This window comes from Dermacentor variabilis, chromosome 10, assembly GCF_050947875.1.
Source record: "Dermacentor variabilis isolate Ectoservices chromosome 10, ASM5094787v1, whole genome shotgun sequence".
Classification (NCBI taxonomy): Eukaryota; Metazoa; Arthropoda; class Arachnida; order Ixodida; family Ixodidae; genus Dermacentor; species Dermacentor variabilis.
In genome coordinates this window covers 67,590,728-67,612,080 of record NC_134577.1, presented here as the reverse complement: position 1 = coordinate 67,612,080, position 21,353 = coordinate 67,590,728, and the positions used below count along the sequence as shown (strand labels likewise).

Below are 21,353 nucleotides of genomic sequence, written 5' to 3'. Positions count from 1 at the left end.
TCAGCACGTCTCGGAAACTTGAGATTACGCCACCTCCACAGTACAGGCACTCGGGAACACAGTGCGCACGAAGCAACCAGCCATCTCGACTCGCCCTTACGCTTTGCACCCGCCGCAGGTTACATCTAAGACAGGGCGCGTGGGCCGCGTATTCGCTCATCGCGCGGACAGCCATGACCATGACTGGTGGGGTGTGCGAAGATTTTTAAAAAAAATTATGGAATCGAGTAGTCACTACTCAGAAATCCGAACATTTTTCGAATAATTTACGTCGACTGCACGCTATCAAGCATGAAATTCAAGCAGAAGTGCGATAACTTTCATCCCATAGACAGTGGACGTAACATACTACAAATAGAGCACGCTGTGTCGCTCCGACAGCCTGACTTTTGCGGCTGAACACAATCACTCGCAATAAAATGTTGTTAGAAACGCCAGCCGGCTATGGGTATTGTTTAATGCTATTTATAGTGCAGCGCCAGTGTAACCTTATCGCATTAGACCAGAATACGTCTCATTGCAACATACTTTATACAACAGTGGCACCATCTGCCGCAACCGTTCGAACTATAAAAAAAATATGTTTTCCACTCTGCCGTCGCCGCAGACGACACGTGCGTCTGGTTTGGTATCGACATCGAAGCAAAGGTTCACTGGCCCACAAGGAAACCTTTACACTCTTTATGTGATAATGCATGACCACGTATACTCCGAAGAGCCCTCAGTTTGCGATCTCCTTAATTGTTACTATTGCTCCCTTTAATTGTACTTTTAATAAATCATGCTTGATTATTACCACACATTATATGTGTATCATCGCCATACTGTTTAACCTTAACACATACTGCCAATTTTTTTAGCTTTATGCCCCTACTGTTCTGTCAGCAAATAGCACTGCCTTTTCAGGCGCATTACCGTCAGCAGGTATTATAAAAAAATCCACCGAGGATCACGAGACTCCCCAATACGAAATTTGAGCGCAGCTTTATACGTGTTTTCATTTCGCAATATATTGGCTGGCGCGGACAATCTGACTCGTGCGGCATACGTCAAACGGAGCGAAGTGTGGCGTGACTGCCTCGCTAATCGAGAGGCAGCGCGTGGGTGACGCGTTGGCGCGATTCACAGCAGCCGCCGCAAACAGACCTCCGCTCTGCAGCGCTTTGTTTCCATATTGCTGTCTGTGGACGCACTCGACGCACACCATCGGTGAACAGACGACGGCGCGCTACTATGGCGCCATCTCGTAGCGGTCGTCGCCGCAAAGCCCGTCTTGCGCGGTACCACGCTTTTCTTCTCACGCTGTCCCCATAGCCTCCTCCCCCGCTTTCCGCCTCACGATTCCGCTGCACGCTCCTCCTCCTCCGCTTTCCTCCTCGAGCTCTCTCCGCGATCGCCGTCTTTCATCTCCCTCTGCGCTCCGCGTTCGCTTTCATCCTTCGCCGAGCTCGTTCGCTCACTTACGAGGGACAACGCTGTCGCTCGCCGTAGGAACGGCCTACTAAGAGAGCTGTGCTCTAAAATTTCAAGGGGAAAAGGCGTGAGGGAGGGGAGAGGGTTACGCACGAATTCTGCCTTGCGGCCCGGCTTCACGGCACAAACAGCAGTGCCGTGAAGCCACACCGTGTGCAAGGCAAGGTTACACGAGTACGACTTCCATAGTAGTTTCCGCGCAGCCGCGTGTATAAGCACATCGAATGGCAGCCCCACCTATCAGGCAGCAACGCGGCCCCGAAGCGGCCGTTTAGTGAAGCCGTCGGAACGCGCTGCCGGACGCCGCCAGAGCGAACGCAGCGTACATCGCGCGGCGGAAGTAGCGAGGAGTCTGAACATATTCAGGAGAGAATAGAAGTGCTAAACCCCGGTATAGCGAAGCACGAAAAGACTCGGGTATAACGAAGGCAGCAGGCTGTACGTATACGCGGCGATCATTTTTAGGTTATACGAAATTTTTAAAGATCGGCTGCTGGAGATAACATAATTCTAGTCCTTTATCTGGATTATTCGCAGAGGCGGACATTAGTTGCACGAGAAATCGAAACACACGTTCAACTAATTAACCAACACGTCTAATTACCTTCCTAATTAATTACTTTACCGCACACGTTACAATCAGAATTATATCCGGTGAGCTTGCGAGGCGTATCCACTTAAAATGAATTTCCAGAATGACACCAGCTTGGAGATATGCGCCACAAACTCGTCGTTGTTGCACTGTTGTTCGTTCCATTTAGGCACATCTTTAACAAAACGATCTTTTATGCACTGAAGTACGAACGTAACCGGAAAGCCCATGTATTTCGTCCCACACTTTGGAAAATATCTCGGAACTGGTGTCATCCTGGAGATTCATTGGCAAGTAGATACGTCTTGCAAACTCACCGGCTGCAATTCGTAAATTGCAACATGGAAGCAACGTAATTATTTATTTTTAATTAAGCAGTTAATTATTGAATTATTGTTAATAAAATGTGTTTCGATTTCTCGTGCTAGTAATGTCGGCCTCTGAATAATCAAATTCAAGGACAAGAATTATGTTATTTGCTTCAGGCTACCTTTTTTTAATTCGAAAAACTTGATGTGATCACCTCGTAGACAAACGTCTACAAAGTCTTGCGTACAGTTGAGTCAGTGACACAATGGACACATTGGAATTCCAGAAGGTGCGAGTGCTCCTTGACATGCAAGTTGGTCAGATTTGCGTACATCTGCGAATGATTGCTAAAGCGAATAGCTTTCTTTGGCTATCCAGGCAGTTTTCCGGATAGGCGCCGGGTATTTTGCATAAGCCGGGGGAGGGAGGGGGGGGTCGCTTCCTATCTTCCAATCGCCTCTTACTTGGTAATGCTAGGGGAACAGCAACAAACTTGGAAAAGGGGAAAAAAATCGAGAAGCAGACATAGACAAAGCGACCTTCCTGTCGCTTTGTCTATGTCTGCCTCTCGATTTTTCCGCTTTTCCAAGTTTGCTGGCATTCTCCTAGCATAACCATGTACCGGCTAGCCCTACAAGCCACTCTCACGCCTCTTACTTAGCGAGTTACATCTTAACATGTTTACTTTCCCCCTGCTCTCGCTGACCCCAAGGGCTTCAAGGAGGGCAAAGGTACCCAACTCGACCGCTGGGCAGGTATATTCACATTCTAGTAATACACGCTCCATCGTTTCCCTAGCTTTACCACAGCAAGCACATGATTCTTCCTTGTTGTATCTCGCTTTATAAGTGCGTGTTCTAAGGCATCCCGTGGGGGTATTCTGTAAGAGTCCACTTAGTGGACTGTCCATTTCAGCCGTTCCTGACTGGCTAGGGCGGTTTGTCTGCTCCTCGCTCGCACAGCTACATTACATCCAATTAGCAGCGGCCGAAATGGACAGTCCACTAAGTGGACTCTTACAGAATAGCCCGCCTGATCTCAAGAAACTGAAGAGCTTCCGTGTGCGTTATCATTTCGTGTTTTTTTTTTCATCTTAAGTAGTTACTCATATAGCAGGTTTCTTTTCCATTGCCGCCACCCATGTGACTATCTCAGCCTCCCTTACTTCCCCCTTGACGTTCTTTGTTGCCATGCCGCTCACCTCGTAGATAAAGGTCTACAAAGTATGCGACCGGTAGGGTAGCGTACTTGCTGGTAAACTTCCTAGTTCTTTTCCTCCATTGTGATCACAAATCGGCAAACGCAAGGGGTGCTATTGCTACTCTGCGCAGGCGCACAGGCGCAGACGACGAGATGCAATGCGGACAAGACGCGCAATCAATGTAATCCCGAGCCTAATAATGATGATGAATTGTGGCTAACCCCTTTGTAGCTAGCGGGTTGTTTAAAGGGGCACTAAAGAGAAAAATTGTTTCTTCTGCATCAGTAAACCTTTCTACGACACTAAAAACTCCACTCTTACCACAATAAGACGCTTGGCAAGCAAGAAAAAGCACAATAACGGAAGACGGGTGGCGACGCCTCCTTGAAGTTCCCGCACATGGTCGCTGTGACGTCATGGATTTTGATGGCATCTTCTAGAGCCGACTTCCTTATATATTGGTACCGATTGACTACATTGTGTTCTAAAGGAACCAAATATTAAACACAGCAAGTTTCGGGAACCTTTACTCAGCCAACGCGGCCCAAATGCGAAAACATACTTTGGAATCCCTGACGTCACGCTGACGTAGCGACGTCGGGGTTTCGGCGCGAAATTAAAATAGTGATACTTCTACCTTCATTTTCTCATCTAATAATCAAACAATTATTTTGAATTGACTGCCTGCAGGGTTCTCAAACAATGCTTTATTAGTCTAAACTGATTTATTGTTTCGCTTTAGTGTCCCTTTAAAGCACCCTAGCCGGAGAAAATATATACCTGCCGAAGAAAAAAAGGGGGGAGGAGAAAGAAGAGATAAAGGAGAGATGGGTAGAGAGGGCCGACCCCTAAAACCCCTGGATAATTTGAAAGTAGTGACATTCTCTCCGCGGCGCTTCCCTCCTCAATTCTCCTCGCACGCCAGCTGCGCGCGCTGCGCACGGCACGCTCTTTCTCCTTGGCTCCCACGGACAGGCCGCAGTATTCGATGGAGGCGCGTGATTTTGGACTAGTTGCGCGCCCCAGTGGGGTACAAACTCTTGAAAAATGGCGATAACAGCACCGAGAATGCTGGAGGTAACGCTTGTGAGAAAGTTGGTTTCTTCTTAAAGCTGCATGAAATGGGGCATACTGATGTAAAAGGAACCTTGAGGCGAGTTCTATCCTACAGAATTCTTTTTTTCTGCCGCATAAAAAGATGCTTTAATTTGTGGATCTGATCTAGTATTGCTTGTGGCACATCGCTATGAGTTTGGTTCTTTTTTCTTGCCTGTGCGCGCATGCGCACCGCAGGTACATATTCAGCGTGCCTTCGTATAATGAATTAGTCGTGAGTGCATCGTTCGTCCATGTATTTGTAATAAAAATGTAACTCAACGTTAAACTGAATAGGACGGTTGCGCAATTTGAGTGCCAGCAAGAGTGCGCGATCATGCGAACACCCCCTGCACATTGCCTGTATTCGTGAGCAAACCAAATAATAATCGCCACCAGCTCATGCGTTCGCAGCAGCGCAATTCAAAGCAAATTCAAGAACTGAAAAATAATGGAGAAACTCCACTGTAGTTGTCTAAGTATACGTAAGCATACCGCCAATTTCAGTTGGCCCACCCCTGAATTTCAAGTTGGCTCAGTCCCAAATTTTAGTTGGCCCACCCGAAATTTCATCTTGGTCCAACCCGAAATTTATTTTGGCCCGCCCCCAAATTTCCAAGTTGGTCTACCCCCAAATTTCAACTTGGCTTATGCCCAAGTTTAAGTTAAAATTAAATTATGGAGTTTTACGTGCCGAAACCACCATCTGATTATGAGGCACGCCGTAGTGGGGGACTCCGGTAATTTTGACCAGCTGGTGTTCTTTAACGTGCACCTAGATGTAAGCGCACGGGTGTTTTCACATTTCGCCCCCATAGAAATGCGGCCGCGTGGCCGGGATTCGATCCCGCGACCTCATGCTTAGCAGCCCACCATAGCCGCTAAGCAACGACGGCGAGCTAAAAACGCAACGTAGACTAGCTGGCGTTCATCATCCGCAATACACCGGTATCTTGCCACTATTTTTTTTTTTCAGGGCCTGCATTCATTGTATCTAAGTGACTGATGCACACATCGAAGTAAGCTGGAAAGAAAGCTCCTCTACCAGCCGCTATTTCGATTTTCAGTAAAACAGGCAACGTATCTTAGCAATCACGAAAAGTGCGATCGAGAGGTTGTATCTTCGCACATAATTGTTCACAGCGGAAAGCGATGCCTATAGTGTTGCATTTCCGACAGAATAACAGTTGGCGACGTGCGACATGACGAGCCACAGCAGAATATTCAGCATACTGAGGACACCCCCATTTTTGTGCAACGTACAAATTGTCGCAGCAAAAACGCTGATGAGCCGGCCGCAGGAATTTAAAAAAAATGAAGCGTTAGGGGATGCATTGATACGAGCAATAAGAAAGGCGCCTTACCTCGCAAACAATACTCTTCCTTGGCGGAACAAAGTTCTTTCTTGCCCAAGCTGTCACGTTTTCTTTGTGGTATCATAAAAAATCCATAGCAATCTTCAGGCTTCTTGCTGCAGTTATATGCGCTACAGCACGGCATAGCGCTACCATAACACCACAGCAAACAAAGGTTGCAATGTTCGCTGCGCCGAACCAGCTGCGCGCTAAGGATAAAAATAGCGCCTACAAAAAAGAAAAAAAAATTTACAGTGGCTTAGCTCGGCTATGCCAGGATACACGTAGCGAAAGCTAAGATATAGCATGGTTAGCCTTGGTTAATCTTGATTGCAAGTCCAGGTTAGTCTGGTTGTCTAGCTATGTTGCGGCGTTCAGCCAGTCGTTGGGCGCGCTGTTCGTCTGTTTTCTGGGCAATTCGTTTCTTCTTCATATCGTTCCGATGTCGATTCCAGGCCTCCTGCTGCTTATCAGAATTGTCGCCGTCCATACTGCCACCTCAACTGTGGTTGCGGCACACGCGAGCACTCCTTTTCAATCCTCCGACATGTTATCAGGCATGCGACGCAGCTGGCGAAGCGAGCGGAGGCGAGCGCAACGACGAGGAACGTGGTGTGACGTCATACCAAACGGCGGCGGCGGAAAGGCGCGGCGCTGCGCAGCGGCGGAACATCTGTGGCTCGGTGCTACTAGTGGCGCATGCGCAGTAGTGACTAGGGAGCGAGAGAAAGAGAAATATCCGCGGCGAGGCGCGCGTTGTGACGTCATGTGCCTCCTCGGAGCACCGCCACGGCGAAATCGCAAGTTCGCGGTCAGTAAAGCTTGCGTTTTAAAACAAGTAAAACGCAAGATCCGCGCGTTTCCAAGGGCAACGGCACGGAGACCAATCGTCGTGCAGAAAAACGGAGGCATAACTGGTTCGTGGGGGGGACGGACGCGCAAAGGGCGAGGAGGAGCCTGGGAGGTCACCGGTGGCGGCAGAGCTTTCCCCCCCCCCCAAGGAGTGATGGTACTTTCAAATTATCAAGGCACCTTACCGACCCCAGTATCATGGCGCCATCTACTTCAGGCGCCTGCAAAGGCATCCTCTAACGCACCGTAAATATTACATCAACACTGTATAAGCAGTCATCCCATCTTTCCAAAAAATACACAGAATGATTTTTATGCGTTGTCCATACTGCGTGCTACAAGTAAATGCTTATTTTGAAACAATTATTGAATACCTTTAACGTTACAGAAATGGGTCTTAGCAACATGAAGGCACCTTTGCAGCTGCCACTTTTTTCGCCCAGCTTTTCCTTTAGAGTGGCACATGGTAGCTGTCCTAGCTGTACCATGGCGGCTGCGGTAGACTACGCTATGCAGCATTCTGCTGCTGTCTCGGAGGCCACGCATAGCAGACGCAGGCCGGCAGTGCAAATATGAAATAACTTTCAGGTCTTTTGATATTGCAGACATATGTTTCATTTATTTTGCTCAAAATTTCAATTATATATATGTATTACCGAGAATGCTCTCACGATCACGAAATCGGCCAATAGCGTTGGTGAGTTCAGCTGCGTGCGATGACGCTGCATGACGACGTTGCGAAAGCGAGAGCAAGTGATTTTTTCTGCTGTTTATGACATGAGATCGTAAATTCCCTGCAGGTGTGGTACCATAATATTTCACTCACATGTACACAGCAGCCTCTATGACAGATCGGCAATGTTTTCTTACTATGTCCAAAAAGTGTTTCAAGGATCCTTTAAGGTTTCGAAGTTTGCTTTCATCTGTGTAACAAATTGTCCACAAAATGTGCCCGCACCGAAGAGTTACAAGTGACAACAGAAACGTGCTAGGGCCTGCCCTGCTGAGCAAGAACACCGTTGGCAAGTTGCAAAATGCAGTGCGAACGAGAGCGTCATCTGCAATAGATGCGAGAAGAGCATGTCACAGCTTATTGCCCGAGGTGATCCACGGGGACTTATATAATTCCGTGGGATTCCAAGTGCCAACCAAGACCATGTTCCTGCACCATGTTTCGGTAGACTTTGGTGAGCTGTGATGATAGACAACCATGGAGGTGACTCACGTAAAACATTTACATGCAGATAATCAGCATGCTGCTACGTACAATGTGCCACTGCTCAAAACTTGGAAGCTACGTGGCCCCCCGACGATCACAGAAAATTACAACATATGTAAGGTGTTAAGCACATCTCAGATATGGACCTTACATGCACCCATCAATTACTATGTACATCAGTGTACTTATGTGGTAAATAAACTTCAATTCAAATTCAATTCAAATACCAAATTGACTTTAATATGTATTAGCTATATTAGAGGTCCACTCTATGCGATACACATCTTGCAGAACATCTTCCAAGGTAACACAGGTTCTGAAACGTTTCACGAACTTGCTCACCTTTCTGAAAATCATGTGGCAGTATCGCAAGAGCTCTGTAATATCGTACTATATATTGGTTTAAAGCAACACACCTACAGAAGGGCCATACACTCTCGTGTTCCATATACTTGTGGTAACTAGGAAGACGAATGCACCTACCAAAAGCCATATATTGGAGAAAAATATGTGCGAAATGTTGCCGTCATGATCCATTTACCCATGGTATATCACAACTCAAAGATCTCATTCCCATAACCTAGGAAACCACAGCTTACCTTCACCGACAGTTCCATCCTGGTGAACTGTCCACAATATATGTCGCCTCAGAATCGTTTCTTAGAAAAGCTGCAGAAGTTGGCAATTTGAGGGCACCTGAAACAAGAAAAAACTGTTCCATACTCGTCCTCCCAAGCCCTACCTACACTCCCACCAATAACCACCTCACTCAGTTATCTTAACAGACCTTTAGACAGGTGCAATCGCCCCATAGGCCCTTCGTGATTGATCAAACATTTATATGACCAAGAAGACCATGCCAAGGTGCTTCAAACGTGCTCATCAAGATGTTTTCAAACCTATTCTCTTTGATAGCTTAAGTGGGCACACCAAGCATACCTGGAATGTTTTTTGTAAAACAGTGTCTACACAACCTGCTGTCAAAAAGTGGAGCAGACAGGTCGATTGAAACGATGAAGGGGGATATCTTTCTAACGTAAATGAATGGTGACCGAAGAAAGGTTTCAAGTAGCAGAGATGGTGTTGAAGTTCCTGCATATTTAACCTTTAAGCATTGCCGCAAAGCCATGAAACTAAAAAATAATAAAAAAAGCTGCAGTGACTGTTCCACAACCTCCCCTCCAAGTGTTGCTTGCACACCAACAAAAACACATAAGAACAAGATACAATGTTGGCAAGGTCATCTTTATGAAAACTGCCTACTCATGCAAACATGTATGTAAGTTCCGGGAACAGAATTTCATTCACTCAGGTTAATCTTTTTGATTTCTTGACCATCCAAAACAATGTGCAGGCTTTGGTCTCGAAGTGGATGTCAAATGTCATGACAGATGATTTACGGTCTTGATACAACTTTAATCCTACTAGATGAAAGCATAACTTGAAAAATTACAATCTCGCGTGGGAGCTATCTAAATGATGCCTAAGCACTTTCTACTAATCACCTGCTGTTTCATTATCGTATGCTGCTGCGTCTCGTATATTTGCGAGAAGCACCGCAAAAGAATCGCGAAATGGAGCACGGCAGCTGCATGAGACAAAGAAGAAGAGGTGAGCAGTAGTAATGTTTACTCATGTTATATGACAGTGTGTTTGGATGATGCCACTGTTTCATGGAAGATGAGCACTGGAAGATGCATGCTCTAGTATGTCACGTAATGGAACAGTGTCCCGTTTGGTAGACTTCGTACGTAGACGTGGTCGACCGCGCTGCCTCCTCTCAATGTGAACCATTATCAACCGTACTCCGGCGGCGGCTGTGTATGGCGTGGCCACACGGGCCCTATTTTGAAAGCGATCTACGATGGGGATAGAGTGCATCCAAGTGCCGACAGCTTCATGTGTGCTGTCTTGTCACCGCTTATTTCGCGTTGAAGCGAGAGGCAGCACGAAGGTCACTCCGCTCGCTGCTGCGTGGCCTTATCTTCGTCTATTCGTCATGTAAGATGTGACGAACGGACAAACAGATGGACGAGTTTCCTTGTAGGGTAAGCATAGAAACGCTTACACATTCAAAAAGTTGTTCCTGCTTTATTCCAACACACCATTAAGGTAAGGGGTCTTGCAGTAGTGTGCACGACAGAGCAGAACAAGAAATATGAGTAATGCACTTCAGATCAGACAAGTTCATAATGAGGTCTGAGAGTTTGTCGGCCATGAGGGCATGAGAGCATGAGGGAAACGGCTTCTGAGCCAGCTTATTGGTCGGCTACCCTTTGAACCCAAGGAGCCAGCTGCACTTAAGTAGCGTCCACAATTTACACATTAAGTGGGAGCAAGCTTACATGTCTACCAAAAAATTTTGATTCTGCGGCCTTACAAAATCAAGACAGTACAAGCAAAGGTAGAGGAGTTTGTTCACACTTTATTCGTGCCCGCTGTTCAGGCCTCAGCCTTGTAGACAGCGTGTGCAGCATTGCGGAGTAGAGCATATGGGAAACAGGATTCAAGCAGGTCCATGGTGAGGAATGGCGATTCGTCCACCAAGAGGTGGAGAAGGAGGAAGACGGCTTCACGACCAGCACCGGCTTCTCGGTCAGCTTCCTGGCCGAGCCGCAAGAGGCTGGACGATGCCAGGGCGAGGAACTCCTTAAGCCGGTCCTCAATGTCGTCATGGCCGCAGATGGTGAAAAGGGAACCGGCGAGAGCATTGACCGCGTGGGCCAGGCAGTGCATGTTGTTGGTGTGGGCTGTACAAGAAGCAGCATCAAACACAGAGTCACACTACTCGTAGAGACAATAACACTCCTCACTACTACCAGTGTAAACTAAAACAAGACTGTGCGAAAATGAGTGAAAAAAAAAAAGTAATTGCACATTCATTTGACAGCATGGTACAACATGTTTCAATATTCAGTCACTGAACAACTCAAACGAACCCGGACTCAAATCGCATCCGGGTCACATACAGGGACAAATGTGACAATTCTGTACTTCTCCTTCATTCAGAGCCACATATCGTATTGTATTGACTCATGGGGAAACACCTTTCTAACTTACCTTGAGCCTGTATTCCGTCTGCAAAAACGCGCATTAAGAATTATTACCTCGTCTAGGTGTACACAATCCAGTACGTACTTGTATAGCTCATTGCATGTGTTGCCAGTGCAGGCATTGTATGAATTGAAAATCGCTGAGGTAATTCATAGTATTATCGAAAACAATAATCCACTTCCAATTACCCTCCTTAAAATCCCGTTACGAAATACAAGAGCTGCAAGTAATCAGTGTTTTAATTTGCCCCCATGTCAAAATCTGTACGGGAAAAGGCTCGTGGAATTTAACGGCGCACTTATTTGGAATTCTTTGCCAATACATATAAAAGAAGCCCGTAACTTTAGGTCGGCTGTGAGAAAATACTTTTTTGAAAAATACTGTCGATAAAAGGAAACTTCTTTAAGTTTAGATTCCTGTCTAAGTTGTACATGTCAATTGCTCAAGTTGTGAATGTCAATGTCATTGTTAAGTATTATGTCTGTTTTGTTGCTCGCGCGCGTTAAGGATAAAAGAACACTGAGTTATATTTACATTCGTGTCTGAGTTATCTATGTTTATATTACTATTATGTAATATGTCTGCTGCTTTTGTGTGCTCGCGTGTTGCATTTTATAGCCTAAGTTCACTATGGACACGGGACTAGCCAATGGCTATGGGTCCAGTAAGGCTTTCGTATTTTGTAAAATATGATGTAAATAAAGAATGAATGAATGAATGAATGTTAACACTTTCTTGTTCCCGTCTCGCTAGCCCTTTTGGCGTCGTGTTTTTGTGGAGGTGACACACCCCTAGCGTCGGCTTTTTTCCTTGTATGTTATAACATGAACATGCTCTAATTTTCGTTGCTCAGAAATGAAAGAAATGACATGGATAATGACAAATGCTCTCTTGGTGTGGTTCTCACATTCCTATGCGAAAAAAGGAATGTCAAAAGGAACGTAGCGAGGCAAACACAGAAATGCACCAGTATGTAAGTAACGTTGAAAAGGTTAATGGCTCAATTTATATCAACAGCACGGTTCACAAAAAAAGAAAGAAACACAGCAGACTTGTGCAACCTTTAGAATCACAGCCCAATTTCCAGAGAACTAGATTGTCTCCATACCTGCCAACCTGTGAACTTTAAAATCCATACATATACCGCAGCAAGACACCAAGAGAGGAAGAGAGGGGGAAGGGGGAAATAGTTCGAATTTTCAAAAAAGCTTGCCCTAATTGTGAAATACATATGCCCTTTATAAACAATAGTACAGCTTTAAATGAAGCATGCAAGCATAAGCAAATTTGGAATAACAGACAATGAGAAGCAACAAATTGTTTTTAGATCAATCACCGTGACTTTTTTCAGTGACTCTGCTGTTACCAGTTTTGCCTGCTTGAGAAGCTTGTTTGTATAAACATGCTTAGAGCAACTACCTCTCTGACGTTCTTTCACTATAAAGAAACTCTCAATGAAAGTATGGGAGACTAATGAGCAAAACTTCCTTGAACACAATTTATCGTAGTTTATGCAACATTAATAAAATGATAAAACAAACCCGAATTCGTAAACTTTTAGAAAATTTTCAAACGTTTTTGGTAAGTTGGCACTTAAGTGTCCCTAACACTTCCTTACACTACAAACTTCTTTAAACACTAGACAACCTACAGATCTCTACGTTCTTTTAAACAACCTACAATTTGTCGGCACATTTCTTCAAAGTAATTATTGTATTCCTACAAAGCTACAGCAGGTAATTTTCCAGTGGCAGTTTAAAACCTCAGAACGGCTTGGTTAAGCAATTAGTGAAAAAAAGCGCTAAATTTTGACAATGTGCCTAATTAACCCCAACACTTCTAAATTGGACCCCACATCACTTTCACCATCGCATATCAATGTGCATTCAACTTTGGCATTTACGTTCGCAGGCAGTACTAGCTGCAACTTGAGCTTCACTTTAAAACTCAGCCAGGAAGTCACTGCAATGTGCCTTGAACAATAGGGCAGGCATTGCTAGACAACTCGAAACATAAGCTGCTACAAATTGCCGAGTCATATGCTGTGACCATATCGCAAGCATTGCTTTGCCAATTTAGCAAATGCGCAGATAATTGCATAGACAATGTAAATGATTTTCTACAGCTGTTATTGTGCTTCATTTTGGCACCGAACAAATGTTTTTTAAGAACAGAATTTAAAAAATTTAAATTTGCAGCTTCAACACAATACAGTGGAGCCCAAATATATGGAATTCAAAGGAAAGAGGGAAGAAGCTTGATGTACTGAAAGTAAAATATGCCAAAATGTGCTAAACTTCCACACATCTTGGATAGTTTCCACAGATTGCTGCAAACGGAAGCTTATCAGATGGCTTGTCCAGACACTCTGAAATGCAAAGCTAGATAAAAGGACAGTTCATACTACATTACCATAGATCCATTGCTAGCCTTCACAAGTGTGAAGTAAGAGCATTAGAATTGGCTTAAATGCTAATTATGGCATGACATCATTACATCATGCTAATTAGGTTGGCCTATGTTTATATTACGTGTGCCAACGTGATCTGGAGCTGTGATACCATTATGCTAAATAGGTTAGCTTAGGCTAAATTAGCTTGAATAAGGGCACTCAAGGTTGCAAAATGTTTTTGTATCTTCTTTTCGTGTTTTCAATGGTGCAATAGGACACAAAACAATACAAAGAACAGAACAGGAAAGAGTGTCCCTGTCGTGTTGTTACTTTGTATTGTTTCGGGTACCGCTGCACCATTATAAGCAGTGATACGTTCCCTTCTTCATATGGCTTTTAAAAAATCCGAAATGATTTGGGATTTATGTGCCCATATCTCTAAGGCACCTTGTGCAGAACAGCTTGACAGACAAAACAGAGCTGTGCTTACCTTCCAAAGAAGGCTTGTAGACAGAACCTTCAGTGCGGGCAAGCTTTGGCAGTGAGACGGCCACAAAGACCATAAGCAGACAGGCCACCTGGTACTCGTCATCTCCCAAGTCTGCACGAAAAACGGGACACAAGTACAGTTGGGACAAACCAGTCACGGGACTTTACAACAAATGCTGCATTTACTAGTGTAAGGCGAGCATCTCTCTATTGCACAAGGTGCGGGCCCTACAGAAGGCAGTCTATGCAGAATAATGCAACTACCGGCAGCATACTACGAACACCTTTATTCAGACATACTCGTGGCACCCGTTCTCCTCGTTGTACGACAGACTCGCCTCACTGGCGCTTTTCCCAAACCTGGTTGTCCTCTGCGCCATCAAACTGTTTGGGATTCCAGTCAGCTTGAGGCTCTTGACGACGGTCTCGAACAAAATCGTGCACTGCGTGTTCAATATTCGCGCACACACTTTTTGCAGCGATGTCCTCTTCGTGTACCAGAAGCGTAATGCAGCTGATCTGCCAAAGCACAGTCGATACCATTGAAGCAAACTGGAACTATGTTGCGTGATCTTGGGACGCGGTGATGATGACACCATCCGCAGTACAATAAGTAGTGCCATGTACTAGGAACTTGCAGAAATTAACCAGCTGTGGGTATGCAGCGACGTTCAGTGAAACTTCTTTTTGCCGATTTCCAGGCTCCAAAATGCACTTCCAGATCTTAAATGAGGGCAGGCTTTACACAAGTAAATAGGATGAGCTTTACTAAAATATGCCGTATACGAAAGCCTGCTTCGTTAAACTACCATGTCTTGTTTGCACACATTACAAAGACCTCTTCATCAACTATCAGCAGAGTGGTTTTTCTGTTTACCTGTTTAGATATACCTAATAATGCCATTGCTTAACATTTCTGAGATTTTCTCTTCTCCACACACAGTCTGCTTATTGCTGCATATGTACGCAGTGTTTTTGACCAATAAGGAATTATGTATAACAAACAATGTTCGAATACAAAAATAGCAAGCAAACAACAACCCTCTGGGCAACAGTTTCAACAATATGATCTCAAGCAGCTCTCCAGCAGTAATTAGATAAGGACACAAAGCTTCTCAGTAACTTAGTTAAGTTCGGCTTATTTGCCCAGGAGCAATTTAGACTGCACTGTGCCAGCCACAAGGTGTCAAAAAACATCAACTAAAAAACAGGAGCAAATGCTGCATTGCTCGAAAGTTTATTCAAAAAGCCAGTTTCGTCAAAAAAGTCGTGAACTTCCATAACAGGGGCACAACTTGATCACAATAAAACCTGACTGTGACCTCCTACGTTTAATGTGGGGTGTAAAGGTACAGCCGAGTGAAAAGTTATAAATGGCACTGAATCACGTAATAAGAAGTGCTCTGACCGTTCTTCTGAGACCGCAGTGCTGCCACCAGCGCAGGGTCAACCTTGCATGGGAGCCCAGCTGCGGACGCCATCTCACTGACAACCTGCAACCACAGAAGACAAGTGATGGGTCTCTATGAACACACGCTAAATTCACACCCAGTGAATTACAGCATAAAAAGGTGAGGAACTAAAGTGAAAGAAGATAAAAGAGAAAAAGGGCTTTCTTTGTTACCATCCGGAGGTACTATTTTTCCCTCGAATGTTGTCTGATTACACACCGAGACTTGTAAATCATAGATTGAGCAGACTTAGAAAGGCGAGCTGAGGCAACATTCTCGAGTGATCAGTATCGGGGGATGCAGCCAGTTTCGCGAGATTTCTCGTGACTCGGCACCAAACACGTTGGCGCATGTGGCCGACGCTGACAGCATTTCTGGTGCTGGACCAAGCCCGACATCCTTGCGCAGTCCCAGGAACATGGTTGCCAGTATACTTCTTCACATCTGGTGCCGAGTCACGTGAAATCTCACGAAACTGGTCGTGTCCCTGAAAGTAATTGCTTGAGAATGCCGCCCCTGGGTCTATTAGAAGCAAATATGGAAGAAGCATTACCCATAACAAAATGAACGTGCTATTATTTTGTTGTCACAGATGACTGGTATGACAGTTTTACATGAAAAACATCTTGTGTCAGATTTCACCCATCGTAGACTCCCCGTGCACTGTGGCCTCGAAATAGCATAAAGTTCACGAATGTTGCAGCGAGTTTGGATCTACAAACACAAACCAGCATCACAGCTCTGCATTCCTTATTCTAAAGATAGATGGTATTTTCTGGACTGAAGTCTGCAGAATATAATTTTATAATCACAATATTTTCGTATAGTACGGACTATATATAGCTACAGACTAAATATGACAATCTTTGAAGGTCATAGGCACACTTAAAAAAAAATTAGGCCCAACTTTGATTGCAACTTTTTAGTACGCTAAATAACATAGCGGTATCCGACATATACAGGTGAAACTGACATAGCACAAGAAAGATTGTCTGTTGGTAGCAACTTTTAAAAAAAAACTTGCTTTAAGCCAAAATTACAGGAGCTGTGTGCTATCTACAGAATTATTTACTTTAAGCCCAAGTTTGTGCCTGAGGACTGTAACCCATGTGTGGACTAAAATCCGGAAAATACAGAGTTACTGCTGGCTAGGGTCCATCCCTTCAGCTTGACCTATTATCTGCCTTTGTTGTCTCTTAAAATACCCAGTTTAGACAGGAGTTATAACCCACATCAACAGCACATCCACTCACCAAGGTTTCTCCATTCGAGACGTGGTGCTTCAAGTCTGCCACCGAGCTGAGCAGGAACGGTATCCGCACCGACAGGACCTGCGTGCCCCGAGCCACTTTGAGTGAAAATTCGAAACACGGACTTAACAATTGATTTATGTAGTACAGTTAGTGCACCTGTCTATAGTTCCCATAAGTATATCCTTACTGTTAACAATACGAGTCCATACACTGAACTTGCATTTGCGTTTCAGGCAAGTAAGGACTGACGCACTCACATCATTCAAGGCTTCCTGAGCTAGCATCCGGAAGCAGAGGATGACGCCGACGATGGTCATCCTCTGGAGAACACTGTCCACATCTGCAGCAAATAAGCAAGACCTGCTGCACCTGCAATGATTCTCATCACTTGCAAACACGCAAACATCCTCCAAAGCTTGCCGAAGATCTTGCCAGCACAGATGTAGTTTTTCTCTGTAAGCTCATCAAATTTTTTACTACTATACGTTTCATTATTAGCACGTTCTCCAAGTGCCTTAATTAAAAATGAAATATGACAAAAACATTATCTCTGGGAATCGATGCTATGTGAAGCATTCGTGATGACAGCTGCAAGACTACAGCGACGACGATAGTACGACAGTGACAGCGTGACAACTGTTTCTTGAAAATTTTACTCCCGTGACGAAACGTTACAATCTGTTTATCACGACGAAGGGCCACCCCGAAGGCAGTACAATGTCGCACGGCACGTTTGTAACATTAGCTGCTACGAGGAAAGGACTGGGAAATGTGGGCTGATCCCAGAGGCAGTACAGCCTAACAGAATGCCATTAAGCGCCGGCTTCCCAGAGGCAAGAATGGGGGAAGCTAGCACGCTCCAGCTCGTAATGCACACGAAAGGTAGCGGTAAGTCTGTGCCCAAAAGGAAAGTGGCGCACACGCATATGCTCTCACTCATGCCGTGCGACAACACTTTCGCCAGTCGTCTCAAAGAGCTATTTGCCGACAACCCGGGAGAAGTATACGTGCAAGTCTGCCCGAGCGTCAGGCTGCTTTGGCGAGAGAGCGTGCGATCGCACATAGGAAACTTAAGAGGCCCGAAACCAACCTACCGTGAAGTGCCTGGAATGAACCAAAGAATTAATTAATCACATTAATAACAAGCAGTATACAGCAGATTGGCTATCGCACATGCACCTCGACACATCTCATGTGCATCTGGATATAACATTAGTGTGACATACGAGCTGCTCGCATGTTCTGCAATCGACTTCAACCAAGTTACCACTTGGTAAACAATAAGCTCCAAGTTGACCAGGCCTCCAATCTGTGCCACCTCCGGAGACGGTGGCTGTAGTGAAGAATGGAAATATCAACAGGGCCGGATTGAAGAGGTATGAGAAGAAAATAAGACGCAAAAAAGAAAAAAAAACAAAGGCATGAACATTTAATGAAAACTATTGTGAAAAACAGTAAACATGTACGTACATATGTCAATATGCAATAAGTAAATGTATGTGTGTATGTGTGCATTACTACATAGCATGATATGCTGAGGGACGTTTACAAAGCTGTTGCTTACAGAGATATCAACTCAAGGTTGGTGTTCTAAAGAGACTTTTTTTTTAAGAAAATCAAACCTTGCTATCTTTAACCTGCAGCTTAGAAGATGAACTTCTCTTTACCTGTTCCACAAAATATTTGCAAAACCACTAACTTATATGAGAACGCTTTACAAGATCGTTGCACATGTCATCATGTCTCAATCATGAATACAAAATTCATATTACATTTTGATGCACAGATTATTTTTCGTTCCGTTTTGCTTAAAGGCCCAACCACACAGAACAAGCTATGTGTACATATCAACTTATGCAGCTCAACGTTCGTATGCAAAAGATATCTGCACGCGTAGCAGAGTGCTGCAAGATCACCTCTACAGAACCCTTTGTGTTTTGCCTCAGAGGCACGTTATCAATAGCTTGGTCATTTTACTTCTTCCTATTTTATGTATAGTTATTAGAAGTACTACATTTTCAAATTTAGAAATCTTTTTAGCAAAATCTGCATATCATACATAGTATATATGTTTGTGTTGTAAACGAAGCTGCATCAGCATCAACACACCATTGCACACAATATTCGCAGTGCACCACACAAAGTTTCACGCGTCCAACTGGCTACTTGGACAGGCTTGGAGCTCGGTCTCTGCGTAAAACATTGCTGTAGAGTCTTTTTATTGCCTGGCTATGGCTCCAGCATTTTCTGCCCATGTAATTTCCAGCACAAGAATGAAGCTTGCGAATACAGCATTCAGTAGTGCAACCATCTGGTGAGGCGCTTATTTTTGCCTGCCACAGTACAGGTCAAGCCTTGACGCATGTACTTAAAATCTATCATTGATTAAATTCACTGTTGAGATTTGCATCACTTCACACGATAATGGCACAGACCGTACAAAACGAACGACAATTTGGTGTGACATCTCACAGCTACTGCGCCTGAAGTTCATATGCTGGTTACATGATGCTGGCAAACTGATAGCCAGCTCCGGTGCCTATGATCACATCTTGCATGTGCAGATACATGTGTCACTCGTGCCTCTCACTTCGCAAGACGCATAGGACGGGTGGCACATGGTTAGGTGCGTACGACATGCCCCGTGTGGTCGGGCCTTAAGACTAGCTCAGAACAACATCACGTTGTTCCCTTAGTAGTCAACACCTAAGACTCATTTCTTAAAGCAATTGAAACCAAGCACATTTAAGGCTCTGCATTCAACTACTGTTGATTTATTTGATCGTGTGTTAGCTTCGTGTACTCTAGTGCACCTGCCCCGCCCCCTCTGTAACATATTCTGGACCCCAAGAGTAATGCATATATATATAAAAAAAAATATTGAATGCTAGTCTTGCGTTTCTGACAAGAATTGAGTGTAACAAAAGCAGGGTGTGTACCAAGTTGAAATTTCCTAATTTCCTGAGATTTCCAGGTTTTTCCCTGAGTGACACAGGACTTTGTTTTATGTCAAGGCAGGCTGACACCATGTAGCCCGATACTGTCACTCTCTAGTAAGCATGTTAAATAATAAAAAAGATGACTTAATCCAGCTTTTATAATAAGGAGTAGTGCCTAAAAACAGAAAGGGGAGGAGGGGAGCTAGTGGAATGCTTAGCAAATAAAACACCTTAGAAAAAAAAATTGTAAAACCTATTGTGGATCGAGTTGAACATTCTCAAATACGAATAAAAAGGAGATGCATACAGAAGCAAATATTTTCGAATATGAGCTATTTCTATCAATTGATCACAAGCTCATTGGTATGATGTCCAAACTTTGTCACAAGTGAGACTCTCTCTCAACAGCTTAAGACATCCTCAACTGTCCAGACATACTCTCAGCCCGCGCACAATGCCTCAGTGTTACGTTTCACTGCTTGAAAGAGTTTATTTTAGTTTGGATGAGGGACACCTGCATCTCCGAATTAGTCAAAACTTTGTTTTTTGAGCTCAAGCTCCTTCAAAACGGTGGCAGCATGCTTCCTTTCCCGTTTATGCATAGGTCCTTTCTGTTCTCGTCCTCCTTCCGACGTCCGTTCGCTTCACAAACCATTTGAACCATCTTAGTGGTCAGTTGCATAGTCAACGTACGATTTTTAGTACTTCCTAGGGGTCACAAAAACATCCAAAAAATCGGGCATTTCTACAAAATGAATGCATGTCTTTTACTGCCCTTAAGGTCTCAAATTGCCACAAGCACATCTGAAAATGCTCTGAATGCCTGCCAGTACACTTATTAGGCATATCGGTGCTCGTACTGCAACTAGAGATGGTGAGTGCACGCGAGTATAATTTAGGAATACATACTGCGTTACTTAAATGATATTGCGCGACAAAAAAAAAAAAGAAATGACACGGACGTGAGAGAAGACAACACACCAAGCGCAATATGTCGTCTTCTCTCACGTCCGTGTCGTTTTTTTTGTTGCACAATATCATTTAAGTAATGCATTACCAACTTGCCCGGAATGCTGCTCACATACTGCGTCCTGAGACAATTGTTCAATTCACTTGTTATGCTTCACTGCAATAATTTCATGTATGCTTCACCATGTAATACTGCTGTACTAAGGCGAAAATAACTTTCAACAACGGCCGTATACAACACGTTGTGCTTTCCGAGCTTCGAAGCTAATAGCGAGGACCACAAAGGCGGAGTCGCATTGCTGACAGTGGCAAATTCTTTTAGTGAAAAATGCGGCACCGAACGGCAAAAAACTTAACAGCGAGCGTCAAAGCAGCTAAGCCTAGTGCTGCCGCAGTAGTGGCTACGGCTGCAAGTGGATCTGCGTGTGAGAGCGCCGTTTGAGGCGGCAAGGTAATTAAAACGGTGGTGGTGGCGGCTTTGTTTGATATTTGCGGTCATGGCAAAATGTCTGGAAAATTGGATGGCGAAGGGTTCTTGCGTATGAAATTTCAGACGTTCTTATACATAGACTCTATGGGGTACGTGGTGGTGCTGTGAAGCTGTCCGAATTATCGGGCGTCTGGAAAGTTGGTCGTTGACAGTACACTGGCAACTCCTCCAGCCAAAGACACGGCGTCAAAGTAGATTCGTTACGATTCTTCTTTGTTAC

At 44.5% G+C, this 21,353-nt stretch overlaps 1 protein-coding gene across 2 annotated transcripts in view; it reads right to left on the bottom strand.

The window, feature by feature from the left end:
- Positions 1-10,501: 10,501 nt before the first annotated feature.
- Hem (Nck associated protein 1 Hem) overlaps positions 10,502-21,353 on the bottom strand; it is a 49,690-nt gene continuing 38,838 nt past the window's right edge. For both annotated transcript variants that reach the window (XM_075672933.1, XM_075672934.1), the window contains 5 exons: positions 16,993-17,075; positions 16,736-16,813; positions 15,440-15,524; positions 14,033-14,143; positions 10,502-10,846 (listed from right to left, as the gene is read on the bottom strand). In XM_075672933.1, the coding sequence (XP_075529048.1) occupies positions 10,539-10,846; positions 14,033-14,143; positions 15,440-15,524; positions 16,736-16,813; positions 16,993-17,075 (665 nt within the window). In that variant the 3' untranslated portion in view covers positions 10,502-10,538. The remainder of the gene's footprint in view (positions 10,847-14,032; positions 14,144-15,439; positions 15,525-16,735; positions 16,814-16,992; positions 17,076-21,353) is intronic.